General features: G+C 50.3%; 1 protein-coding gene and 1 long non-coding RNA gene across 2 annotated transcripts; one reads left to right on the top strand and one right to left on the bottom strand.

The window, feature by feature from the left end:
• Positions 1-420: 420 nt before the first annotated feature.
• Positions 421-18723, bottom strand: GPR55 (G protein-coupled receptor 55). The gene is made up of 2 exons (XM_022567927.3): positions 16624-18723; positions 421-4260 (listed from the first exon to the last, which is right to left on the bottom strand). Exons 1-2 carry the CDS (start codon positions 16763-16765, stop codon positions 3227-3229), a joined length of 1176 nt encoding a protein of 391 aa, XP_022423635.2. The 5' UTR covers positions 16766-18723; the 3' UTR covers positions 421-3226.
• LOC111171918 (uncharacterized) lies at positions 15593-23344 on the top strand. The gene is made up of 3 exons (XR_002643784.3): positions 15593-16570; positions 21412-21714; positions 22074-23344. It is a non-coding gene; the product is annotated as an uncharacterized LOC111171918 (long non-coding RNA).
• Positions 23345-26843: the final 3499 nt, after the last annotated feature.

The raw sequence follows: 26843 nt of genomic DNA, 5'->3' as shown, positions 1-26843 counted from the left end.
GCGCTGGGCCACACAATGTGTGCACCGGACTCAGGGCCTTTGGAGGCAGCTCCAGTGTCATGGTGGTGGTGGGACAAGATGGCGGGAGCAGGGTGGAGTGGACTCAGAGCTGGAGGGACCACAGCCTGTGGGGTCTGTGTGGCCCAGTTGCTGTCCCAGAGAACCAAGTACCCAAGTGGATGTGAGGGCTACATTTAGACCCTGCAGGGTCTGGCTCCTGGCCACCTGGGACAGGCCCCAGCTGTGCTCCTGGGACAGGCCAGAGGGTGGATCTCTGTGCTCCCAGACTCCGTGTCCAGGTGGCTTCTTCGACATGGTCCCTTCATAGTTCCTTTGACCAAGATTATTGGGTCACCTGACAAGGGCCATCAGCAACCAGCTCTTCTCTGAGGTCAATAAGGGTAGCCCAAGACAAGGTCACTCAGCATCATCGAATCTATTTATTTGGCAAATCAGATTATTCAAATTAGTTTTCCAGTTAACTGTCCTAGGTTCACACATGTACATATACCCTGTGTATCTCAGATTTTTCCAGATTAGGAGTACAAATAAGGCCAGACAATGTCCCTAAGCCTCCACTGGTTTTAGTAGTGAAAATTTCAGCCTCTTCCACAACTAAGTTCAGCCGTCCCTAACTCACTGACTGCCACTTGCTGCAGGGTGGGCCCTGGATGCGTCAGCACAGTAGCCTTAACCCTGACCCTCTGCCCCTTCTGTGCCTGCTGGGCCTGACGACTTAGCCCAGAGTGTGGACCCTCCTGTAGAGCAGCCTAGCCTGCAGCTCCGGGCCTGTGCCCACTCCCACAGACCCTGATGGGTCCTCTGTGACATGCAATCCAGGGTGGGTCCTCATGGGGAGAGAGAAGAGGCCCATCTCCTCCCCCTAGCGTGTTGGGATCAGTCAGCGGTTCCCAAGGCTCACCTCCACAGTTGTCACATCAACCCCAGTGTGCCGCATCCTTCCAAGGACCTACAGCTAATAGTTACGCAGCTTGTGAGTCTATACTCCCCTCCGGCCCTCTGTCGCCTGGCTCGGCAGAGTCATGCTGCCCACAAGACAAGACTGTATGTTTGCAGACATCACTGGGGATGATGCGTCATCAGGGCCCCACCATCCCTTTCCTCTTTAGAAGCCTGTCTGGCCCTAAGCACACTGGTAGATACAACTGCAGCATGAACCGCGCCACTCAGCTCCACTGGGCAGGCTCCCAGCTCCCAGTGCAAAGAGAGAAATTGGAGGTGGGCGGTTCCTAACTCCACCCACCCATGGGCTCTGACCCCATCCAGCCCAGTGTCCTGCTGGATACATGTCTGGCTTTCTGAGACTAGCACGAGTGTGCCTCGGCCCAGGATGGCCATGGGACTGTGCAGCCTGTAGGCAGGTGGAGGAGTGTCCAGGGCTTGGAGCAGCTGGGCGGGACTCATCTCTGGGTCTGCGGAGCTCCTGCCCCTGGCTGCCGGTTCATGGAGGCCCAGTCTGAGGGGCGGGAGCCTCTGGTCCTGGCCGTGATCACTGCTCTGCACCCATTTCTACCCTTTCTTCCTCACCCTTCCCTCCAGCCCCACAGAGTGCCACCTGACCACTGACCGCAGGGGAGGGGGGAGAAGGTGGGGCTTCTGCCCTTATATGGCTCTCAGTCAAATTGAGGATTCTCAGACAGGAAGCCGCTCTGCCCTCCATCCTTCCTGCTGGTCTCACACCCCAACCCCCAACCCCCAACCCCTCACAGAGCCCCAGCGCTTCAAGCCTGAGACTGTTACCCAACCTCACCTCCTCCTTCCTCAGGGTTTTATCTAAATCGCCCTCTTCCCCCCCCCCACAGTCACCCCTCCCTTCCGTCCACCGCTTAGCGATGGACACCTCTTCTCCTGCAGGTATAAGGCGGTTGCTTCTCTTCCTAAAGTACCCCCCCCCCCACCGTTCACATTGTCTCATTTGTTACTTCTCATCCCACTCACTCCGTCTTGCAAACCACCCCACAATTTATCCTGATCACCATTTCACTCTCCGGAGGCTGAGTCAGAGGCAGGCTTTCAGCTGCCACCACTGCACCTTCTCTAGAGCATGAGGGAAGCCCAGTCCAAACTATGATTCAATCGTTTACAGTTTCCAACGAGGAACTGCCAAGAGCCCTGTGTCGTCAAGATGGTTCCTCTATTCCTGGCTGCCTCATCTTCTCCCTCCCAGCCACTGGATGGGGACATCTCTGTGGACGGTGCCACCGTGGCCAGCTGCCCAGCCAGGACTCAGGTGGGCAAGACAAACACCTTGTTCTCCTCTGGCTGAACCGAATCAAGCCTGATTCCTTCTCATCATTCTCAAGGAAACTAAACCTAATCAACAACATTGCAGCCTGTTCAAGAGAGCAAACTGGTCATGTCCAGGAATTTCCCACTCCCAGGCTTGTCTCCACTGCCTCTCCTCCCCCGGGCCAGAGCTCAAACTCCACGCCGTGGACGCCCCAATGGCAATGCGGGAGGGGCTGCCCGGTTCCGGCCCTTGGCCTGTCTCCTACCTTTCCCAGGTATATCCTGCCCCCTCGTGGCTCTCAGGTGTCACCAGCGCCTTTCCGCTCCGTCCCCACTATTTTCACAAAGTGTCCACAGCATCACAAAGCCTGGTCCACACCGGCCCACCTCAGTCCCTCTGCAGCTTTGTCCTGGGCACAGGAAGGTTTGGCTGGCCTTCCAGGCTTTTCCAAGGCCCATAGAAAACTCGGGGCTCTCTGCACATACTTGCTCTCCCCAGTCACACATTCTGCTGGCATCTCTGTGAGGTCATGGGCCAACAGAGCTCCAGAAGAGACCAGAAAGTACAACTGCTCCACGCCGGGATCCCCAAACCAAAAAGGAGCTTGGTCCATCCCTCCCACTCCATCTCTCCTCCATGCCAACCCTCTTGATTCTCTCTCCTAACTCCTCTCTCTCTTCCTTTCCAGAATCTTCTAGCCTAACAGAAGGACAGAGGAGAGCTGGGAAACAGCCTTATTCAGATGGTCTCATTCTCAATTCTTCCGACCTCATGCTTTTTAGGCTTAGAAATCAAGAGCTCACCTGGGTCTTAAGTTCTTCAGAGCTCCCCAGACACTGAGTGGTCTATATCAAGTTGTCTGGGTGCTGGGGAAAGGGTTTGGGGTCACAGTGAGCAAAGATGGCATTCAAGTGAGCATCAGAGGGACGGCACACCAGTAAATGTGCCATGTGTCAGCCCCCCCATATCAGAGCCCTAGGAAGAGGTATCTGCTATGGAATTCAGACTGAGGTTTCCTTCCTCCAAGCACAGCTTTCTTCCCTTAGCCACGGTGGTCATGGAATTCTGGAGGACCAGCTGGACCCTGGAAGGCTGGTGGGCCATCATGTCCATGCGGAATTCTTTGATGACAAAGTAGTAGCAGAAAACATCCAAGCAGCAGTTGACATTGGAGAAACACATGGACAATTGCAGGAACAAGATGATGTTCTGCCTGGCTCTGCACTCCACGATAAAGCCATTCCTCACCAGGAACTGCAAGAGGAAACTCAGGTGGACTGGGAGAAAGGAGATCACAAAGACAGCCAGACTGGCCGCGATGGTCCAGATACAGGCCTTCTGCTGGACCCAGTCCTGGGTGTGGTCCCGACGGGCGACCAGAATGCAAATGCTCCTGGAGGAGCAGAAACCCATGATGCTCATGGGAAGAAGGAAGCCGAAGACCTCAAGAGGGAAGAAGACCTTGGCACTCCAGGTGCCGTCAGACATGTTGTGGAAGCACGTGTAGTTTTCCACTTTCCCATGGAAGCTATAGATAGGGGTGCTCCCCACCCACACCAGGACCCAGATGGTGCAGCAGATCCCAAAGGTCTTCCTGGGGGACCGGAGGTGGCTGACCAGGAGCGGGTACCGGATGGCCAAGAATCTGTCCAGACTGATGAAGCAGGCAGTAAAGATGCTCCCATACATGCTAATGAAGTAGAGGCACTCCACGAGGGTACAGAAGGGCAGAAGGGGAGCCTTCACGTGAGACAGGGCCATCTTGAATGGCAGAGAGAACACCAGCAGCAGGTCGAAGACCGCCAGGTTGATCATGTAGATGGAGGTGGCAGCGTAGCAGGGCCACCTCTTCTTCAGGAAGGAGCTGAAGCCTCGGATGGCGAGCAGATTGAGGAGCAGACCGAGGAGGAAGGTAGGGGTGTGGACAGCCAGCTGCACGGTTTTCATCAGCACCTCCACGTCATGGAAGGAGCAGTTCTCACTCTGGCTTCGCTGGCTCATGTTCCTTCCTACAACGTCAACGGTAGATGAGATGAAGGTCCTCTTACTCTCTAGAACTGATGGATTCACACGACTTGGTCAAGAATCATAAACATGACCCCTTTCTCACACAGCAATCTATGCTCTTTGAATAACGATCAGAAAACACAGGACGAAAAATTACCTCGAAATCTGTGGCCCAGATAGAACCACTGTTACTTTACGTATATGTGTGTGTATGTGCATATATATATATATATATATATATATATATATATATGTACGTATATGTCTGGGTATATATATATATATATATATAAAGTATATATATAATTCCAAACTCTTTCTGTACACACACACACACGTGTGTGGCTTTATCTTTAATAAAAACAGAATTGTGCACAAGCAACTGTCCCTTTTTTTCCAATCAGAAGTCTTTCTGTTGAAAGTAGTAACAACAACATAAGCCCTGACCCAAACTGGTTTCATCAAAGAGTGAATTTCACAGAACTGGAAACATGAAAACTAGGGCAGGGCTGACTTGAGCTGCAGATCGTACAGCTTCAAATGCTCTTTTCAGGACCCAGCTCCTCTTTATATGTTGCCCCTCTGCTCCACCCCACCCCCACGCCTAAGGCTGGACAGAGCTCACCCCACCCCCGAATGTAGGGCTGGTGGCAATCAGGGCATCACATTCCCCTGGACACTGTCATCGGTCCATTTATAGGTCCAGGGATGAACAATAGACCCAGAGGCGATGAAAAGCAATGAAACTCTTGCTTGGGTTTCTAGGAAGGGGGTTGGGGCTTTGGAGTTGGGAGGATAAAGTCTGAAGCTGCTAAAGCCTCTTGTTCTCCGAGGAGAAAACCAGACAGAAATTGGAGAAACATGGAAGAAAGAACATTCCCAGAGGGAATGAAGTAAGGGCTTGAGGTCTCCTCAAGGCAAAGAAAGGCCTTTGGACAGGTAGAAAATTAGAGCTGGCCTCAGGGACAAGATGATCAAGGCTGCAGCTGTGGCTGCAGATGGAAGCTGGAAGCCAGCAGAGAGAGGGAAGTCACAAGCCCTTGGGAAAGAAGGAGCTGAGTACTTTTAAGACCCTATAGAGAATGCCATTCCAAAACCCCCTCTAACTGCTAGCAAAAAACAAAACAATAAAGCACATTTATCTCTCATCCATTGAGCACTATATATAGTAAATATGTAATATACATTATTTAATTTGGTGGCTTTCCAAAAATTCTACATTTTCCTATGTGCTAACTTTTCTTATAGGTTTATGTCATGAGAGATCTAGGAAAATGTATTTGCTCACATCCAAAGCTCCAGGCTCCTGTGGTCTGTGTGAATGGCACCTCCTGAAGGTGTGCAGCATAAGCCCCAGGTGCACCTGCCCCAACACTAGGGTGCCTGGAATAAATTAACTGCAGGCTGGCAGGCTGCCCCCTCCCAAAAAACATGCCGAACTATCCACCAAGAGCATCTCAAACAATAGCTAGAATAGTTTGGAACCGACAAGATAAATTTCAAAAATGGTGAGAAGGGGCTTCCCTGGTGGCGCAGTGGTTGAGAGTCCGCCTGCCGATGCAGGGGACATGGGTTCGTGTCCCGGTCCGGGAAGATCCCACGTGCCGCAGAGCGGCTGGGCCCGTGAGCCATGGCCGCTGAGCCTGCGCGTCCGGAGCCTGTGCTCCGCAACGGGAGAGGCCACAACAGTGAGAGGCCCACGTACCACAAAAAAAAAAAAAAAGAAAAAGAAAAATGGTGAGAACAGGCAAGAACCCAATTCGATCCAACTGAAAGGTGTTGCAGCACCAAAGAGGAAGACTCATTTGGCTCAGAGAAGTCACCTTCAACATCAGAAACAGCAGAAAACCAAGAACCGCAAAGATAAGAACAAATACAAGCTTGTGCTTAAAGGGATTCGACAAGACTGCAAAAAAAGGAACTTGGGCATCTGTTTTTGGCTGGGTCATGCTCAGGCAGACTCCATGGGTGAACCCAGCGCACATCGCTGATGATTCAAAGATTAGAACTGAAGTGGCCAAGAAAAAAATCGGTGATGCTCAGAGATAAACCCAAACTCAAGCCCACAACATGGCTGAATTGAACAAACCGATGCAAAACAGAGAAAAATGGCCTGACGGAAAGCATCCATTCTAGGATGCTGGGATTTGTCTGAATTGATTGTACCAGGTGTTTGTGTGGAAAAGAGACAAAACTCAGCTATCAGCGTCCTTCAGCAGGACGATCCTAAAGGTCACATTTGAATTGCTGAATTACTTCAGTTTTTAAAAATACTTATTTATTTATTTATTTACTTGGCTGTGCCGGGTCTTAGTTGCAGCGGTCTCTTAGCTGTGGCATGTGGGATCTAGTTCCCTGACCAGGGATCGAACCCAGGCCCCCTGCAATGGGAGTGAGGAGTCTTAACCACTGGACCACCAGGGAAGTCCCCTGAATGACTTCAAATGGGAGCTTTTCAAACGGAAATTTTTGAAGCTAGAAAAGCACTCTGTGGACTAGCAAAAAGAAATTAGGTTGAAAAAAATACTTCCAGCTAATGGTAGAGTAAGCAGAAACTCTAAAAAATTAATCCTCTGAATTCCCTCTGAAAGTTCAAGGAAACCATCTTTTAAACAATCTTTTTTATAAAATGATCAGGAACTTCACTGGAATAAGATAAAAAGGCTTCAGGCTGCAGCAAGAGATAAAATACTCATTTTTTTCTCAAAGATGGGCTGCCAGTAAAAACCAATCTACTTGGTATTAGGAGCCAGCAACCTCCCCACTCTTGATCCGTTGCCTGGGGCTGTCGATAGCTCCTGTTCCGGTCAACTCAGGGACCCACTGCAACCAACTGATCGCAGTGTAAGGTGGGTGGGTGGGAGGCTGTGAAGTGGATGCTTAGACAATATTAGACATTTGACAGATTTACTAGGGGAAAGGCCTGTGAGGGATAAAGGGAAAGGGATAGGCATGGACAGGGAGAGCCCTCAGACCACAGTGCAGCTCTGAGAATGATGGGCCAGGTCGACGGAGGGTCCCTAAGCACAAGTTGCCCATTGGAGAAGTTCCACATCTAGCAGGAATTTCCCAGGACCAGTGCTTCCATGGAGCCCAGTTGTTAGCTAGAAGCAGTCCAAGGTGAGCATGGCCCCAGCTGGGCTGTCAGTCACCAGGGCCCTGGTCCCAGCCTCATGCTAGGAAGGAAATAGAATGAATGGGGAAAGGTCATGGGTCAAGCAAATCGGGTCTGTGAATAGACGTGAAGGGCCTGAGAGGACCTTTGTTAACCACCAGCAGCTTGTGTCTGAGAGGTGGGGCTGCACTGAAATGAACAGCAGAGAAGATGAGAACTTGGGTTAGAGGAGCCACGTCTCACGCAAAATTTTTGGAAAGAAAACCACTCCCAGATGTCCCACTTACACCTTTAAATGTCATTAATACGGAACCTTACAAACATCTGTGAACAAACCAACCCAGTCTCCTGGAAACCTCTCTGGAAAAATAATTAATACCAGAAAAGTTTTGAGGGAGAAAATTTGAGCAACACGAATTCCGTGCCCAACTGGGTGGCTGTTCAGGTGTGAAGGTCATAGAAAGCCACACTCAGGTATGTGTGGCTTCCAGGAGAAAACTGCCTCCAGGAGGCAAAACTTTAGATCTCCAAGAGGTACTAACCATAAAGGATGCAAACATCTAGGTGGGAAAGCTTGGAGCTGAGCATTAAAAGCAGGAAACTGGAAAGAGAATGAAGCTATGATGAATATAGTTAAAGATTTAAAAGAAAAAACAGTAAAAGAGATCATCCATGTCTTTAAAAAAAGACAAGCTGTAATACCTCAGATAAATTAACAAAGAAGGAAGATGTTCTTGGGTTGAAGGAGGCAGGGGTGGTGGAGAGTACTGGAACACAGGCGGAGCAAATACTCTGTAAAACGAAAGTAAAAGTCATTGTTCTGGGGCTTCCCTGGTGGCTCAGTGGTTAGGAATCCGCCTGCCAATGCAGGGGACGCGGGTTCAAGCCCTGGGCCGGGAAGATCCCACATGCTGCAGAGCAACTAAGCCCGTGCACCACGACTACAGAGCTTGCGCTCTGGAGCCCGCGAGCCACAGCTACTGAGCCTGCATGCCACAACTACTAAGCCCACGAGCGTAGAGCCCGGGCTCCGCAACGAGAGAAGCCGACACAATGAGAGAGGCTCGTGCACCGCAGCAAGGGGTAACCCCTGCTCGCCACAACAAGAGAAAGCCTGCGTGCAGCAACGAAGACCGAAAGCAGCCAAAAATAAATAAATAAATTTATTTTTTAAAAATGAAGAATACACTTTATAAAAGAAAGTCATTGTTCTGTTTTTTTAAACGTGAATTTTACAGAAAGCATACGTTTTTTGTTTGTTTTTTTTTTTGCGGTACGCGGGCCTCTCACTGTTGTGGCCTCTCCCGTTGCAGAGCACAGGCTCCGGACGCGCAGGCTCAGCGGCCATGGCTCACGGGCCCAACCGCTCCGCGGCATGTGGGATCCTCCCAGACCGGGGCACGGACCCATGTCCCCTGCATCGGCAGGCGGACTCTCAACCACTGCACCACCAGGGAAGCCCTGTACGATTTTTTAAACCTTGAAGTAACCACTGACTATTACAAACAGGATGCTTATCCTCAAAATCACTAAAAAAGATAAAAGGAAACAAAGAAATCAGACAAAATAGCAAAGAAGTAAATAGAATGGGAAAAAGTACCTAAGCATAGAAATCACAGCAATAAATATGAAAATTTCAAAATATTTAAATTAACCAACATTTTCAGTTCAATCACAAAATAAAATTCGACTCTTTGTTGCTTATAAAGGACACACTTACTTAATAACAGAGAAATATTCAAAGTAAAAGTCCCACGATGAGATAGAGGACAAATATAAACAAAAGGAAAGTCAGAGTGGCAATATTCATACCTAGCACTGTAGAATTAACAATAAAACTACATATCAGGATTAAAAATTTTATCTTATATTAATGAAAGAAAGATCTTAAAGGCAAATATAGTAATCTTATGCACTGAAGGTTGTTGTATAAAAGTACATAAAGTACGATTGTTAAAATTCAAGAGCCATTGGCAAAGATATGGTAGTGTCAGATTTTAATATACTGTAGATTTGAACAGATCGAGTTGGCAAAGTATAAATTAGAATATATAATTATATAAATAGTATAATGAATATAATTTAATTAATAGCTCTTAGATTTGATTTTAAATAAATAGGCAATCCACATTTTTCTCAAGTATCCAAGAAACAGTTGTCAAGATGAATTACCTGCCTAGCAAAAACAAAACCTTCCATTAAAAGAAAAGCAGAAATTGGGGACTTCCCTGGTGGTCCAGTGGTTAAGACTTCACTTTCCAATGCAGAGGATGCAGGTTCAATCCCTGGTCGGGGAGCTAAGATCCCACATGCCCAGAGGCCAAAAAACCAAAACATAAAACAGAAGCAGTATTGTAATATAAATAAGAAGGCAATGTAAGCTTAGATAGAGAAGAGAGAAAAAATGAGAAGAAATGACCTTATTACTTGTGTACTAATCCATTTCAAAACCTTGAAGTAGTTGAAAATTTAGGGGCAAAACATAATTTACTACAAGTAATACGAGTTAACCCAAGTAGTATTGATTAGATCAACAACCATGAATGAAACTGAGAATGTTATCAAAGAATAAACAGTTTCTAACATAATTTTGTTTGGCTCTAGCATATTTTAAATTTCAAGGTCGAGATGATTCTCATACTCTGTAAACAATTTCAGAACATAAGATAATAATAATGAATTTCTGTTATGAAACTAATTTACCCAAATACCAAAACTTGACAAATGTAGCACAAAAGAGAAAAACAATTGCTCAAATGCATGTATGAATACAGATGCAAACATCTGAGTTACAATATTACCAAATAGAACTCAGTATATTAAAATTATAAATCATCGTTTTACCAAGTCAGATTTACCAATGTAAGGCCTTTTCAATGTCAGGAAATTTGTTGATACTGTGCGTTACGTCATCACGGCAAAAACGAAAAGCCATCTCACTGTATGATAGTTTTTCCACAAAAGTCATTTAGATGAAGGAATAGGATACTTCTTACAACACCTGATAAAGAGTAACCTGTTCACTTTAATAGCCAACTTTACATTTAATGGTTAAAAAAAAAAAAGAGGCATTCTTGTTGAAATTGGACACTTGCCAACACCCAGAAGTTCCAAATAATGTGCTAGACAATTAACAGAACCCAGAAGAAGAAATGAGGTATTCCCCTGAATCGATAATGCAAATGGAAATCTTAGTCAATAAATGATGTTGAAACTAACAGTGAACACAGGGGTAAAAACAACTTTCAGGTCCTCATCTCACACCAAGTAGCAAAAGAAATTCCAAATTCATTAATAAATTAAATTTCAAAAAAATCAAACCATAGAAAAACTAGATGAAAAATTAGTGGTCAATTTATAAAAGCCAGTGGAGGGAAAGAAAAGCTCTTTGTCAGAATGGCTGAAAAGCAAAAGAATCAGAAAACAGACAGGACAGGTTTGACTGCACAAAATTAGAAAATTTATTTTTGTTAAAAAAGTTTAACAGGGCTTCCCTGGTGGCGCAGTGGTTAAAAATCTGCCTGCCAATGCAGGGGACACGGGTTCGAGCCCTGGTCTGGGGGGATCCCACATGCCACGGAGCAACTAGGCCCGTGAGCAACAACTACTGAGCCTGCGCGTCTGGAGCTTGCGCTCCGCAACAAGAGAGGCCACAACAGTGAGAAGCCCGCGCACCGCGATGAAGAGTGGCCCCTGTTCGCCACAACTAGAGAAAGCCCACGCACAGAAACGAAGACCCAACACAGCCAAAAATAAATAAATAAATTAAAAAAAAAAAAAGTTTAACATCAGATAATATACTGGAGGAAAGGAAGTACAACAAATAGGTTAAATGATGTTCCTTCTCTATGAAGAATATTAAAAAATGTGTAACATCAAGACCCACAATAGATAAACAGGCAAAGGACACAAATAATTCCCACAAGATTTACTAAGAAATAAAATTTTTGCTTATATAATCAAAGAAGCTGGCAAGGGTTCCGTGAAACAGTCACCAATATACTGGTGAGTATACACAAAAGTACTCAACCTTGGGACGTTGATAACTTATATTACAAGCCCTAGAAATCTTATTAGCCTTTCATTCAGAGATTCTAAAAATTTACCTTAAGTAAATTATGCAAAAGAAGGAAAAAATATGTACAGAAATATGTTCACTTTAATATTTTTTTCTGATAGCAAAAAATACATGCATGCATTTAAATGTCAACAAGAGCTTAATTTCACTACGGTAAATCTAGTCAATGGAAAATTTTTGTCTGCCTATGTTATGTTTATACTGACTACATTAAATAAGAAACCCACAAACTACAGAATTATACATTCAGAATGATTTCAAATATGATTTTAAAAACCCACACAGAGGGAAAAAATCCTAGAAAAAGTTTCCAAATACCAAACGTTGGTTGCATTCTAACAGTTAGATGGGGGGTGATTTTTAAATCTTTTATCTTTATCTCACTGTTTTGTGTGTGTGCGTATTTTTCTAATGATAAAATGAAAACAATTGAAAAATTGTTTAATGCATTAAATGCTGGGGAAAAAGAAGAAAAATAAGAACAGCTTTTGACTTTCCCTTAAAAGAAGCAACATCTGGGTGTGTGCTTGAGGCAAGGTGGGAGTGGAAGGGAGGTTTACACAGAATTTAAAGGAATGCATTGAACTAACAGATGCTCAGTTGATGAGGCATAAATCTTGCCAGGTCAAAGATTTCAACATGGAGTGTCAGAGGGACTTGGGAACAAAGTCTGAAGTGACAGAGAATTGGACAAGTGAGGAAGCTGGTGCCACCTAAGCGACCGGAGAACAGGCACAAGAGCCCGATACCCGACAAAAAGCAAAGCTTCCTCAGTCCGCAGGTCAGCCATCACGTCGTGAAAACTGTGCATAAGGAGGAAAGAAGAATATGAAAGAGGCTCAAAATGCCAGATGAACATTGAGTGCCAGAGAGTGGGTGAAGGGGAGGGAAGACGTTTAAACACAAAGTTCAGAGAGCTATTAGTAGAAACAAATGTAGACATTAAAATTTAACTATTTTCTAACGTGGGTATTTAGGTTAAATTGTCTTGTCTATTTTAAAGGGACAAAGGAAGAGAAAATTCACAGTAGACACTGAAAGTGAAAAAAAACTGCAATGTCTCAATATAGAAAGCAGACGGGCAACCCCATGGAGGTTTAGACAAATGTAACAATTATAATAAAAATTATAATACTCCTTAACAATTATATTAACTATAATACTTCTTATCAAAGGGGGAAGCCGATAAAATATTAAAACTCAATCATCTTGTGCCAATAAGAAACACACAAAAAACCAAAAAGGCATAGATAGAGTAAAATGATAAGATAATCTATGGATTATCAGGCACACAGAACGCTAGGAAAGAAGGAAATATGACAAAGTAATTCTTTTTAGTAAAAAGAACTGAGAGAGTAACACAGAAACCCCACAAGGTAAATGTTATAATAAACAATTAATACGTAAAATTTATGTTCCAATGAGCGTAGCCAAGAAATCCATGATGGGAACAAGCAGAAATGCAAAACAAAGTAGAAATAGAAATATAATTGTACGTAGAGACCTTAATGCTCCCCTCTTAGAATATCACAGATCAAGTAGGCAGAGCTGTTTAGAGCCCAATGAATAAGGCAGAACTAGCAGATTAGTGAGAACTACGTCATAAATCAACGGAATACGCTCTCTTGGGGAGAGGACAAGTGTCTTTCAACAAACTCATCCCATTCCTGAGCCCAGCCAAGGACTCCAAGGCAATGGCAATTCCACTCTTCTGTTCTCAGATCCATTTGCTGCAGCACCGCGATAGTAATAATATATAATAAGCATTTTTATGCATTCTCTTAAGCAGTCTCTTAGGTAATGTGTCAAAGATAAAATCAGAAGTACATTACTGAAATATTGGAAAGGAACAAATATTTATATATAAAACACAGATGCAGTCGCCGCTGAAAGGAAAATAATTCCTAAGTAGTCTCGTAAACAGGAAGACAGTGAGAAACGAGGTGAACCCCGGCTACACTCGGAAAATCTAGAAGAGGAGCGTGGCGGACCTGTGACAAGTGGCCCTTGCGCTGCTCTGACCACCCAGGCACCAGAGGCTGTATGTCTGCAGGGGCTGCATGCAGAGGGACTGGGAATGTAAAGGAAGGACTAGGGTTGTTCATAATCTATAAAAGAATAGACATATCAGCGTCTCCAAGGCTCAAGACAAGCTCCACTGTGTGACTCCACAGGGCCACAAAAGAAACGGTTTCCAGGTGCTGTAAAAAGCAGATCTATCTTGCTACCAGAAGTCGGAGAGCAGACCAAACGGCCATGTAATGAGCTCTCTGTCCCCAGAGGTATGCAAGCAAAGGCAGAATATCTGTTTATTCAGAATGTTGTCAAGAAAATTCATGTATATGAGAGGTTTTCTTTTTAAACCCTGAAATAGAATATTCTGTCAATATATTGTTTTCTAATGTTTAGTGAAGAGGAGAGAAAACATCTCGTACAGGATAAAAGACTGGGCTGGGAGTCCAGAGGCCCCTGTTCTGCTCCTGCCTCTCTCTGGCTGTGGGGCCTCTGTCTGGGTTCTCTCATCCAAACAGCACTGCCCAGCCCTGGGGTCCTGGAGCCCATGGCCTCACCAAGGGGCTCTCTTACTGCCAACTCGGCCCCGTTCTGGGCTGTGATTCCTGCAGCTGTCAGGGCCCAGTCTGCCTACATCTTCAAGGACCCAGCATCCCACTTGGGGCAGCCCTGATCCCGTGTGTGTACAGCGGGGGCATCTAAACGCAGCTGTGGCTCAGACCAAGCCAGGCTTCCTTCCTGGAAAGTCCTGGATTTTCCAGAAAACACCAGCAATGGGAAAAATGCAACTTTAGGTGGTTTGCAGGCTAAGACGACGCTTCTCTCTCTCTTTTTTTTTTTTTTTTTTGCGGTATTTGGGCCTCTCACTCTTGTGGCCTCTCCCTTTGCAGAGCACAGGCTCCGGACACGCAGGCTCGGCGGCCATGGCTCACGGGCCCAGCTGCTCTGCGGCATGTGGGATCTTCCCGGACCGGGGCATGAACCCACATCTCCTGCATCGGCAGGCGGACTCCCAACCACTGCGCCACCAGGGAAGCCCGGAAGATGCTTCTCTTGTGCTGCCGAATCCCTCATCCTCAGGGAGCACTCTGGTGGGAGCCAACTCAGAGATGGGAGTCCCAGCCTGGGGCTGAGCAGAGCTGGTACAGCCTGAGGGACGTCGTTTGAAGAGGAACATTCCGCAGGACCAAGTTCCTTGCCTGAAACCCCAGTCTCCTCTGGGGGCGCAGTGGTGAATGCCACAGTTAGAATATGAATGTTTACTTGGATGCAGTTATCTGTTACCAGTACTGCAGTGTTAGCTGGGCTTCTGGGGCACGATTAAGAAAGAACAGGACACGGGGGGATGGGGCACATAGACAGAATCTCCGGGAGTCCAGAATTTTGCTGTAGCTGTACTCTGAGCTTGGTGGGGGTGAAATGAGACTGGGGGAGTGCAGGGGCCAGCTCAGGGGCTTGAGATATGGCCCCTCTGTGCTAAGTGCTCTAAGGAGAGAACTTGATACATTCCTGGGATGCTGTTATAATTATGCCCACTTTACAGATGAAGACAGTGGGGCTCACAGAAGTTAAAGAGTCTACCCAAGATCAAACAGGTAGTGAGGGGCCTCCCTGGAGCTCACATTCTGCGTCTCTCCATCTTTCCCTCACCCCATCCCCACCGGCATCATGAGCAAGAGGAGCCGGTATATTCGGGACTCCCAGCACCCCCTTCCTCACCCCTTCCAGTGCCTGGCACCACCCAACAGAGTCTGATACACTCAGACTCCCCTCCCCTCCTAAAAACCCCATCCCTTCCTCCAGTCCACTTCCCTGATCCGCCGTATCACCTGATATGATGTCCCTGCTGTGGCCGGGTGGAGCTGTTAACGGCATCTATGTGCCATTGGGGTGAGTGTCCTGTCATCCGCAAGCAACTCCGGGAAGGTGATATAACAGTCCGTCAAAAAGGGCTTATTAGGGCTTCCCTGGTGGCGCAGTGGTTGAGAATCCGCCTGCCGATGCAGGGGACGCGGGTTCGTGCCCTGGTCTGGGAGGATCCCACATGCCGCGGAGCGGCTCGGCCCGTGAGCCACGGCCGCTGATCCCGTGCGTCCGGAGCCTGTGCTCCGCAACGGGAGAGGCCCGCGTACCGCAAAAAAAAAAAAAAAAAAAAGGACTTATTAAATGAAAGAGGGACTGAATTAACGACCTGGTCTGGGGCAGCTCCAGGGTGACAGGCGTTCCCCGTGGAGCTGAGACAGCCAGCCAGACCTGAGAGCACCAAGCCTTCCACGGAGCCCTGAGCTGCACTGTGCACATCTCTGCCCCAGCTCCACCACCCCGAGAGCGCAAAGCCCAGCCCAGGCCAGTCCTGCAGACATTTCCTGACTTCCCATTCTCCACCTCCACTCTTAAGAAAGATCTGGACTCCTCAGGGTTCTCCATGCTGCTGTATCTTCCCTCCCAGCCTCTCCGAGGGTTCGAGGATAATCTAGTTATAAGACATAACGGTATCCAAAGCTTGCTGGGTGCTAACTGGGGTGGGGAGGGGGAACAAGCACTTCCATCACTTACTGCTCTCCAGAGCCCCATGAGGAAGAAACTATTAATGCTCCCATTCCCCAGAGAGGTACACTGAGGCCAGGGAAGTTACACAGCTGGCGAGTGGCTGGCCTGGACTCCCAAGCATGGCTCTAGCCTGCCACGAGCACCCCACTCAGGGGCTGCAGGGTGATTCCTGGACTTTGTAATCTTGGGCTCGTTGTGCTTTCCTGGCCAGATTCCAGGGCAGCAGGCAGCCAGGGCAGTGGAGGGTGGTGGCACGCAAGCCGAGCTCCCAAGGGGAAGGTTCCTGCACTGCCTACAGCGAGGTTTCCCCACTCAGGCAAGATGCTGCCACCCTGAGTCAAATCAGGAGGAAGTTGAGGGTTCGTAGAAAATGTCACCTGCAGTCAGGGACAAACCAGCCCTCCGCTGCCACTGCCGCTGTCACGGAGGCTGCCCGGGGCTGCCACTACCCCTGCCGTCTGGGAAGGCCCGCCGAATCGGGGCAGGTGTGGACAGAGCCCAGGACCCGAGGACCCGGTTGACCTCAGGAAAGTCGCCCGCAGTCCCAGAGAGCAAGGTCAGTGTTTGGTTCTGTGTGTCGGGCTTTCGGAGCGGCCCAGGGGCTATTACCTGTAGGGGGTCCAGTGCAGCCGATGGAGTTGTGAGATGTCATTTCTCCTCCCAGCTTGGTCACCAGCCTGCTCTGGCGAGAGTCACTTCCCTCTCTGGGTCTCAGCTTCCTCACCTGTGAAATGCGGGGGTGGGACCACATTCTCTTCAAGCAGCTCCGCAGCAGCCTTGTCTGGCCAAGGGGCTCCTTCTCTCGGGTCAGGAGAGGTGCTCCTTCTCTCGGGTCAGGAGAGGGGCTCCTTCTCTCGGGTCAGGAGAGGGGCTCCTTCTCTCGGGTCAGGAGAGGGGCTCCGTGGGTCTCCCTCCTCTCTAAGTGCAGCTAGAATGCGGCCTGGGGTGGCGGACATGTTGCCAGGAAGAGGCTCTAAGTTCTTGTGTCCTCTCAGAGGGTCTGCGCACTCACTCAGCTTCCCCCAAAAAATGTCAAGAGGCACCGCCTGAGCCGAGGTGTGAGAAGCCTCTGGAAGAGGAGGGACCATCTCACGCAGCAGACATTCTGAGCTTGGCATCACACAGGGACAGCCAGCATCTGAAAAGGGCTGTCACGGCTTCCAGCGCTTCTGGGGTTTAGGATTCAGAAGTACTGCCCACAGAAAAGAAGGTGGTGCTGGACACCTTCATATTTCAGGACTTGTGGGTTGGGAAGGTCCAGCCTAGGAGACCTCAGCCCCTGCCTGCGTGTCCTCAGGGACGGTCAGCAGGGCATGCCCGCGATGTTGCTCCTTGGTCCTAGCTTCTCTGCGCCTGGCCTCCACAGGGACTTGGGTCAGCCTTGGGCTGCATCCCTCCCAAGGGCCCTGTGAGCAGAGATTTCCCCGGGGCGGCCCATCTCCAGGGCAGGAAGAGCCAAGCGTCACCCATGGGCCCCAGGAGGCTGTCAGCAAGGAACCCGTGCAGGTTCCAGACATTCAGAAAAGTCTGGGCTGAAACGCAGCCTGGCAGATTCCGCTTCCTGCCCAGGAGGGACTAGGAGATCCCACGAAAGACTGAGGCACGGGCTGTTTCTACAGGCCTGGCAGGCCGGGGCTTTCAGGCATCTACAGGAATAGAAACTCTCCAAAGTGGGTCGGGGTGATTTATCCCAGCAGACTCTGTCTCTGTATAAACAGTAGCTTGTGTGTGACTGTGGGCGAGTCACCTGGCCCTCCAGAGCACGGGCTCCTCGTCATTCGGTGAAGACCTTGACAGAACACTTTAAGTTCTCACCGTCTCCGATCCAGTCACACTCGTGCTTGTGCTATGGGTAGAACCAAGTTCACTCACTGCCCTGGGCCATGGAACACAAGCCGGCCTGGGCTCAAGGCGGGGCAGCGGGCAGTCCTTCCCCAAGCGAGGCCACCCCAGGCCCCTGGCCCAATCTAAGCCGAGGTGAGGCGGCCAGGCCAGGGCACCCTGGGTGAAGCTGCAGGAGGCCAGGAGTCCGTGGGGAAAGCAGCAGGGAGGAGATGGGCAGGTGTCCAGGGCCTGCGGCGTGGGAGCTCCGGGAAGGGGTCAGCCTCGAGGGGCCCACAGAGAAGGACTCACAGCTCAGGCCCTCCTCAAAGGGAGCCTTACCCACCTCCTGTTCTGGCTATCTTTTTTGTTGTTGTTAATGAATATTTCTGTGTTTTATTACTGTTGCTTTTTATTTTAAATTTGGAACGCAAACACGTGATTCAAATACACATGTAAACATACAGTAAAACGTCTGTGCCCAGCACCCACCTACCCTCAGGGTGCCGCTGATTGCAGCTTCTATCACAGTTTCTATACAAGCATGTACACATATGTGGGTCCTAATTTTCTCCCTTTTAATGCAAAGACAAGTCATCTTCCACCTCCCTTTCTTGAAGACCTTTGCTAACGACCCTCATCAAGGGAGTGGGCCCCTGGCAGGGGAACGACCCTCATCAAGGGAGTGGACCCCTGGCAGGGGAATGACCCTCATCAAGAGAGTGGACCCCTGGCAGGGGAACGTGTGGTTCAGGGAGGCTCAGAGTGCGCTGGCTCGTTAGGGGCGGACCAGGCAAGGACTTACCCAGGGCTGACCCATGGCTCCGGCTTCTCCATCCAGCTCCATCCAGAGTTGCCCACCGCTGTGGGAGAGGGAGGCGGGGGCGGGGGGGCGTGTGGTGTGTGCATTGCAGGCTGTAAGTGCTGGGTCACAGTCACATAGGATGCCTCCCAACCCTGCCCAGAGGAGCTACTCAGGGAACAGGGGGAGGGACAAGGTGGGGAAGGAGGATTCTAGAGGCACAGAGAACAGCCAAGGGCAGTCACGAGGATGGAGGAGCGTGGCGTTTGGGGGGATCCGGGGGTTTCTCTGTAGGGTCGAAGGGCTGGCCAGACAGCAGCAGGGGCAGGGGTGCTCAGGGGCCCCAGGGAACGTATGCACTGGATCAGAATGTCATACAGGAAGCTATCCAATAAAACAGAATGCTCTGACATAGTCCAGAGCTTTTCTTCTCACACCCAGCCAAATCAGGACCAGCTACCATGGGCTGGGGCAGTTCAAGAATTGGACACAGGACAGACCCACTCGGGGGGCAGGGTCAGTGTGGAGTGAGGGCAACAGCAGTAAGAGGAAGGAATCAGGAAGGCAAGGGGGTGTCGGGTGGTTTGAGGGAAGGGTCGTTGTCATCAGAGGCAGCCTGATTCCGGCGAGAGCCTCAGGCGGGCCGGGCTCAGTAACCGCTTCCCATGCAGCTGCTTTGTAAATTTGGCTCGTTGCCTAACTTCTGTAAATTGGGGGTCAGACATTCATTCAATCAACAAACTCCTTACCAGGCAGTGGTGGTCAAGACAGACAGCAGGACCTGCCTCAGAACACTGCTTTTAGGAGTCGGCATGACCGCAGGGCTCAGAGCCCCAGCAAGTGTCTGGTACTTCACGATGCTGAGACCCCTCGGCCCCCATTGACGTTATGTCTGCCTCAAGGGTCTCTTAGGAGAAAAGGAAAGCAGCAACGTGGAGAATGAAACCTTCCTGATAGAAGGGGATGGGGTCCCAGACATGAGGCAGCCTGGACAGAGAGGGGAGGGCAGGAGAAACTGAGGACGGAAAGGCAGGGAGGCACCCTCAGCGCCACACCTCCAGGCTCTGCCACAGATCTGTCCCTAAGCTCAACCTATGCATTTAGCCTGCCTAACTCAGTCCACTGGAGCACAAATGAGGCCCTTTCCGGGGGGTCTGAACCAAGTCCCTGAGGACCACCCCACCAGGCCCCCTAGTTGTTGGCAAATCAGCTGAACCCTAGTAGCACCCACAGAGACGGACAGCATCCAGCCTCCCTGAAAGTGGGCATGTGGGTAGCTGACAGCATCAAGGTCTAGACGCTTCCTAGCAAGTAGAACCTACTAGGGCATAGCAGCCCTTTAGGATTCACCCATTCCCCTCCCACACGCCCCTTCCAGCTCTCGCTAGAAATGTAGTGCAAGGTTAAGGCAGAAAGTTCTGGGTGCTCAGATACCTGGGTGTGGGCTTTCCCTTCGGTTCCTGTCATGACTCTGGTCATTTCTTCAGAGCTCCCTGCCCCCCACAATTGTCCTCCCTGTTGCTGCTTTTGGCCCTAATGCGATCTGGAGTCCCCCGAGGGTGCAGGACTCAGACAAGGTGGACTCCAAGGCAGACGCCGAAATTCCGCAGCATCAGAGGGGCCCTTCACCATGAAGGGTGTAAAGACCACAGGGCTCTAGAAAAGATGGGCATCCAAAGCTTCCCCTCCACAAGGGAGGAAGGGTTCTGCGATTTATGTGTAAGCAGGGCCAGCACTTCGAGGAAGCATCTGAATGTAGATGCCTCCAAGTTACCACCCCTGGCTTTCTTGTCCAGGTTCTCCAAGGCCCCTCGGGGGTCTGGCCCTCAACGGGGAGAGTGACCTGGGCTGAGCCATGGAGGGAGCTTCCTGGCCTTTCCGCCTCCAGCTTGGCATCCAGGGCCCCAGTCCCCCTCCTGCCTGGGCCCTGGGGGCTTCTCTCCTCTGGCCTCCGGGGCTCCATGACACCTGCCGGAGGTCACAGCTCCCAGTTACACTGTATGTTTCCCGGGGACATGATGGAGTGGGGGAAGGGTGGACCCTTCTGGAATATTCTACTCTTCATATTTCCTGTTGCATAAAGTGCACTCTGTCCTTAGCCCACGTGTGCAATGGGAGTGTAATAATCTCTTTCACGCTTTAGTTACTATATCTGTCCTACTTATTTTTTGTGTTTTCTCCTCACGACATTCCTTCCCAACCCTCTCCCACTGACACACATTTTTATCTTTGCTGCCAGAAAATTGTCAATTGGGGTATAATGGTGTGTCCTTTTGTTCCCATGGATTGTCTTGCAGTGATTAATACCGGGTACATCTTCACCCCTCTACAGCTGGAGTTAGCATGGTGTTCATTTCCTTCCTGGAAATCTTTGAATTCATTTTGATTAAAAAAATTTTTAATCCTGAGTTGGAGGATTAAAAAAGCTTCTCCAATACCGAGGGCCTGACAGGTCCCTGTAAGAGTGAAGCTGACCCTCCTATTTTCATACAGAAACGCTTTGTCCCCAGAGCCTGTTGCCCGCAGCTGTGGTGCCTCCACATCTGCTCTTTATTGTCATCAAATATCTTCCCAGTCACTCCCCGCTCGTAGCTCAGTCTCCATCCCTGGACACCCCCCCACCCCAGGAGACCTCAGCAATGCCAGGACAGCATCGTCCGCCATTTACACAGGCAGTCCTGAGGATCAGTCCGTGGGCTACGCCCTTATAAATAAAATCAGTCCATTCTCCAAACAAACCGTGAGGCGTATACTATTATTAGCCTCATTTACAGACGAGGAGACTGAGGTGCAGCAAGGTCGAGTCATGGCCCCACATGTGCGCCAGGAGCACAGCTGGACCTGGTCATCAAGCCGCGAGTCCAGGTTTGTACCTGCTGGGACTGGCGCTCAGTGCACACCTGCACCACCTCACGGCATCCTCGCAAAGCCCCACGAGGCAGGGCCCATGAGCACCTCCAATTCATGGGTGTGGCAACAGAGACACGAGAGGTTAAACAGCGCACCCAAGATGACCCAGTTATTAAGAAGCTGAGATGCAGTGCAAACCACACCTGCCTGGCTCCAGAGGCTCCAAGGTAACTGCTACCCTCACCGCCTTTTAATTTGCACGTGCTGCTCTCACAATGCAACCTCCTCCTCTTCGCGCCTCCCGCCCCTGGGCACCCCCAACCCCACAGCCCCTGAAAGCTCCCCTCTCCCTCGAGCCCTCCCTCCACCCGCTGCACCCCCTGCCTCTCCACTGCCCAGTTCATCCCCAGCCCAGGTCAGTCCCCACCCCTGCTGCACTCCACCCCCAGGCCACTGAGCCAGCGGAAAACGCTCCAAGAGGCAAAGGGAGCCACTCAAAACGGTGGTCTTGGAGCACCAGCACCCCTTCCTGGTGCGAGATCAGACCCACCCCAGCCTCTCCCGTATCTCCTTCTGCCCTCCCCAGGATCCCCACCATCCACGGATGCCTTTGCCTCCAACGTCAGAGAGAAAACCTGGCTCATCGAGCATGAACCTCGGACTCCTTGTCCTCACAACGGCACGGTCTGCACCCAACCAACTTCCGCAAGGTGTTTCTGCTGCTTAGAGAAACTCACCTCCCAACTCTAGCCCACCTCACCTGTCTCCGCGGGGAACCTGCCCCATCAAGTTGTCACCGCTGTTTATGAGGGGTGTCCGTAGGGCATAGAAAAATGTTAGGGGATGTTACAAGAACAAAACTTCATTCCCTGCTTATTGGTTTTGAAGGTAGACACTTACAAATTGGATGGATACCTGTTCTATAATCTAAGGTGACCAGAAACCTTAATTTATGTATGATATGATCTTTACAGAGATTTCTGTAAAGGAACATTAACTTCTGTTACATAACACATATAGTGTTATATGAAGGGAAAGCTATTACGGAAGGAAAAGTTTTCAGTGTTCATTAAAATAATTGGATCTACACCTCTTCTAAATGAAAAGAACATGGGTATGAATATTTATAAGATGAAAGCACAGAAGCTTCGGATTAAACAACATTCTCAAAGTTCTGAACTCGAGACAGTGTTAATCACCAGGACAGTCTCCACGTGGGGCCAAAAGTCTCCAGGTCCACGTCTTCCAGCCCGGATGCATCTGCAGCCTGGATCCTTGCTCAGGCCCACCCTCCATCCTGGTCCAGGACTCCTCATCCCATTCCCTGATCCCATCACTTCCCAGCCTCCTGCAAAAGAAAAGCACACTTTGTTCGAGTCCAAACACTGCCTCTGATGGTCTCCTTCCAGGCCTCTGTTTCCTCATCTCAACTATGGGCACAGCTGTGCTGCAAGCACGGCCTCCGGTCATCTTACTCTCTCTCTCTAGAATTATCTGATCCTAAGGTCTGGGGAAACAGAGGCAGACAGAAGTCCAGGGTCAGACTCTCACCTTGTTCATTGGAAACAATGAAGAAAAAGCAGCCCTAATGTTATTCTGCTGTCCCCAGCCCGTCGCCTTCCACTCCGCCTTCCCTTGCCTCTTCCCCCTTACCTGCTCCCCTCTACCCCTGCCTGCTGCAGGCCCCTGCTCTCGGCCCTCGGCCTGGCCCTCCTTCTCCCCCTCACCCAGCCAGGCTCCCAGCTCTCAGCAGCAGGCCCTCTCCTAACTTTGGAGCCTGCAAGGCCCACTGCCTCCACTGATCCCCTGGAGTCCCCTGCTCCCCCTGCCCCGCCAGTCCCCTCCCCTGCCAGTCCCCCTCCCCACCAGTCCCCTCCGCCACCAGTCCCCCTCCCCCCCCCCTCTTCCCTTGCCGCCTGGCCTTCCTCCCTGCTCCTCACTCCTCCTTTGTCCTGAACTGCACTTCTGGCCCCCCTCTGGCCTCCAGCCATCTGGGCAACCTGCTCACCTGTCCCTACATCTTTCCCGCCCAGTCACCTCCTCCCATCATCTCCCCTCCTTTGGGCCATCATGCAAACCATCCCAGAAGCCTGGTGCCCCTGCCAGCGGGCCCCTGGGCCTCTTGGAGCTTCGTGAGTTGGGCACCTCCTGGGCTCAGGGAGAGCCTGGTGGGCCCACCAGCGCTCCAGGAAGCCCCCATCCCTACAGCCAGTTCTCATCCATCCATCTGGGGGTCTGACCTGTGTCACCTGGTGGCTGCCCCTCCTTGGGATCAGTCCATCAGGCCACGGGGGGTAACACGCTCCTCTGTGTCCACTCTGGGGTCCCTCCAGGCTCTCCAAGCCATCACTGGAAAGGGGTGTCTGGACTTGATGGACTCAGGGCGTCTTTCCCTGCAGGGTCCTTCCTTTCCAGGTGGCCAGGCACAGACAGCCTCATTCAGGAGGAGCAACTGCGCCTGGCGGCTGGTATGTACCCCACGCTCCAAACCAGGTGCTGGCTCCTGGGGGTCCCTTTGGCAGAGCAAAGGAGGCCTGAGTAGGGGAGGCTATGGCAGCAGGAGGAGGGGTGATGCCAGGCTCTAAGGTATTGGGGCACAAAAGCCTGCAGGAAGGGGGCAGTGGGGGGCAAGCCCCTCCCTACCAGACCTTGGCTTCAGAAGTCCCTGACTTAGGTTTCTGAGGTCACACCTACAGCCACCGTACAGCACCCTGCCACCCCAGAGGTCAGCCCTTCTCACCCCCACCCACTTTGGCTGTTCAGATTGTCCCCTGGGGCCAGGTGCTTTCCTTGTCCACCTTATAAAAGCTCCCTTTGGGAGCTAACAGCTCGATTGTCTCCATGGGGCACCGGCCCTCAAACTCATGCTGTTTGGGGGCCCCCTCCCTGCCCTGCTGTTTCTCCTTTGCACCCTTAACACAAAAGGCTGACTTAGCCCCTCCTCACACCACAGAACCTGGCGGCTTCCAACCCAGCTCTGGTTCTGCAATCACAAAACCTCAGTCTGCACGAGGGCCAGGACCTCTCTGCCCCCCTCTCTGCAACAGCAATGGAATGTGCTTGAATTAAACATTTATGGTCCCCAGCCGCACTCTCAATCCCCTGGATCTGTTGGCTCTTTCTGCCCCAGGACCTCAGGGAGGTTAATTCTGGAAGCCAAATGTGAGGTGACCAACGGCTGTTAACAGCGCAAATCTCCACTGAAAGCCTCCACCCTGAGCTCTTGGTGCCAGGGAAGTGCACACGGCTGGACGCAGCGGGAAAATCCAGCCTTGGCCGGTCCAAGGGTGGTGAGCAAAACCCTCAGATTCGCCCCGGTCCCCGGGCCCTACACCCCACCGTCAGGGGCCTGAGTCACTTCTTGGGCAAGAGGCAGCTTCCCCCCAGGAGGCACTAGTTTGCTACCTGGGGGTTCGGGTGGCCAACTGCCCTGGTGGCCCAGGGCTCTGAGGGTTCCTGGGACACTGGTCTTTGAGTGGATGAGCTGCCACAGCAGGTCAGTGAGGGAGCTTTGGGGACTGGCCCCTCTCACCAATCTGAGGGTTCCTCTCCCTGAGTCCATCTCCCGGGGAAGGACATTATCTGTTGGGCTTTGGCCCAGGGTCCTTTCTTCCACTGACTGTGCCTGGGACGCCCTGATCCTCTTTGGCTCCCGAGATGCACATGGGTTCCTCCTGGACACATGAGCACACACAGGGCCCTTCACTGCAGAGTCACTGGGCCTCAGAGCAAACACCTGGGGGTGGCGTGAGTATTTTCCTCTCTCCCTCAGACACGGCTGGCAGGCACCCTGGTTTCAACACCACAGTGACCACATTTCCAAGAAGAGGCTCCCGGTGCCACGGTCAGACAAAGGGGCTGTGTTACCTCAGGCCGTGTTTGCTGCCAGCATGTGGGAACGTCTGGAACATATCAGACAAGGGGCTTCAGGTTACACGAAGCAGACCAGTCTCAGGAACTAGAGTGTGTGGTCTTGGGCCCAGCGGCCACCCCCAGCCCAGCCCAGCCTCTAGTCTGGACAAGGGGCCCAGGCAGTGAAAGATGACGGGATTCCACACGTCTGTTCATTATTTTCTCCATCAGGAATTCTTTCCTTCTGAACCGACTCCTGGTGGGGTCTCAAAGGAGTAACAGACCACCTTGCCATAGAGGGGGCTTTGCCCAATTAATCTGCCCCAGGGTCCAGAATAATTGTGCTGTGTGTCGCCATCTTTCCACAGACCTTCACAGGCTCACGACCAGAACTGTACACACCCACCCTGAGAGGTACACACACCCAGAGACACAGAGATATGTAGATATGTCCACACAAACAAATATACACCCAGAGACATGCCCTAACCTAGAAACACACACACTCACACAAACTCATCCAAAGATACACATAGACAGGGGCACAAACACACACACGCACACGTGCACACACACACCCAAGGACACCCACACATGCTTATACCCCCACAGACACACACACAGACTCACTCACACCTAAAGACACAGGTACGTGTCAAATCACACAAATGTGTAAAGAGATCTAAAGTCAGAGAACTACCCATATCACACACTCACTCAGCTATGCACTCCCAGACAGGCACAGCCCTGAACCACTACAGATCCTCTGCAGCTCCATTACCTCATAGCTGGGTCATGACCTCCTCTCCCTCCCCAAGGCCACAGTCCAGGCTTCCTAAGCCTTCCTTACCGAGAGTCCTGAGCAGAAGACAAGATGGCAGGTCATTCAAGAGAGATACTTGGAGGGGACAGAGGCAGGATACAAGCAAACTTGACCTGAGCCAGTGACAGTGACAGACGACAGCATCACCTTCCTGTTATATAGCACAGTCCTCATACTCTTGGTCTCCCACAGTCCAGGGTGAAACCCCAGACCTCCCCACCACCCCAGGATGCAGTTGGAGAAGAATTTGAAAAGATTCTTGCAGTAAATCCTAAGAGCTTTCATCATAAGGAAAAAATTTTTTTCTATTTCTTTAATTTTGTATTCATATGAGATGAAGGATGTTATGATAATTTATGATATTAAATGTGTTATGATAATCATTTCATGATGTATGTCAGTCAAACCATTATGCTGTACACCTTAAATTTATACAGTGCTGTATGTCAATTATATCTCAATAAAACTGGAAGGAAAAAAAGAAAATATTCTTGCAGCCTGCATTTGGAGAGTCATTAACCTAAAAGTTTCTCGAAGAGTCCCAAACTCATAAAAACAACTAAAGAATGAATTCTATGGAGAATCCTATGAGAAATGAAAAACATACTGCTATGAAAGTGAAACATTTAGTTAATTATGGTGTATCTTGCGTGAAAGAACTATATTAGATTTTTAACTCTG

This window comes from Delphinapterus leucas, chromosome 8 (genome assembly GCF_059928025.1).
Source record: "Delphinapterus leucas isolate spDelLeu-1000000601 "Yukka" chromosome 8, BTC_Dleu_Yukka2, whole genome shotgun sequence".
NCBI classification, from domain to species: Eukaryota; Metazoa; Chordata; class Mammalia; order Artiodactyla; family Monodontidae; genus Delphinapterus; species Delphinapterus leucas.
The sequence above is the reverse complement of the archived record's forward strand: the minus strand, read 5'-3'. Positions and strand labels throughout refer to the sequence as shown.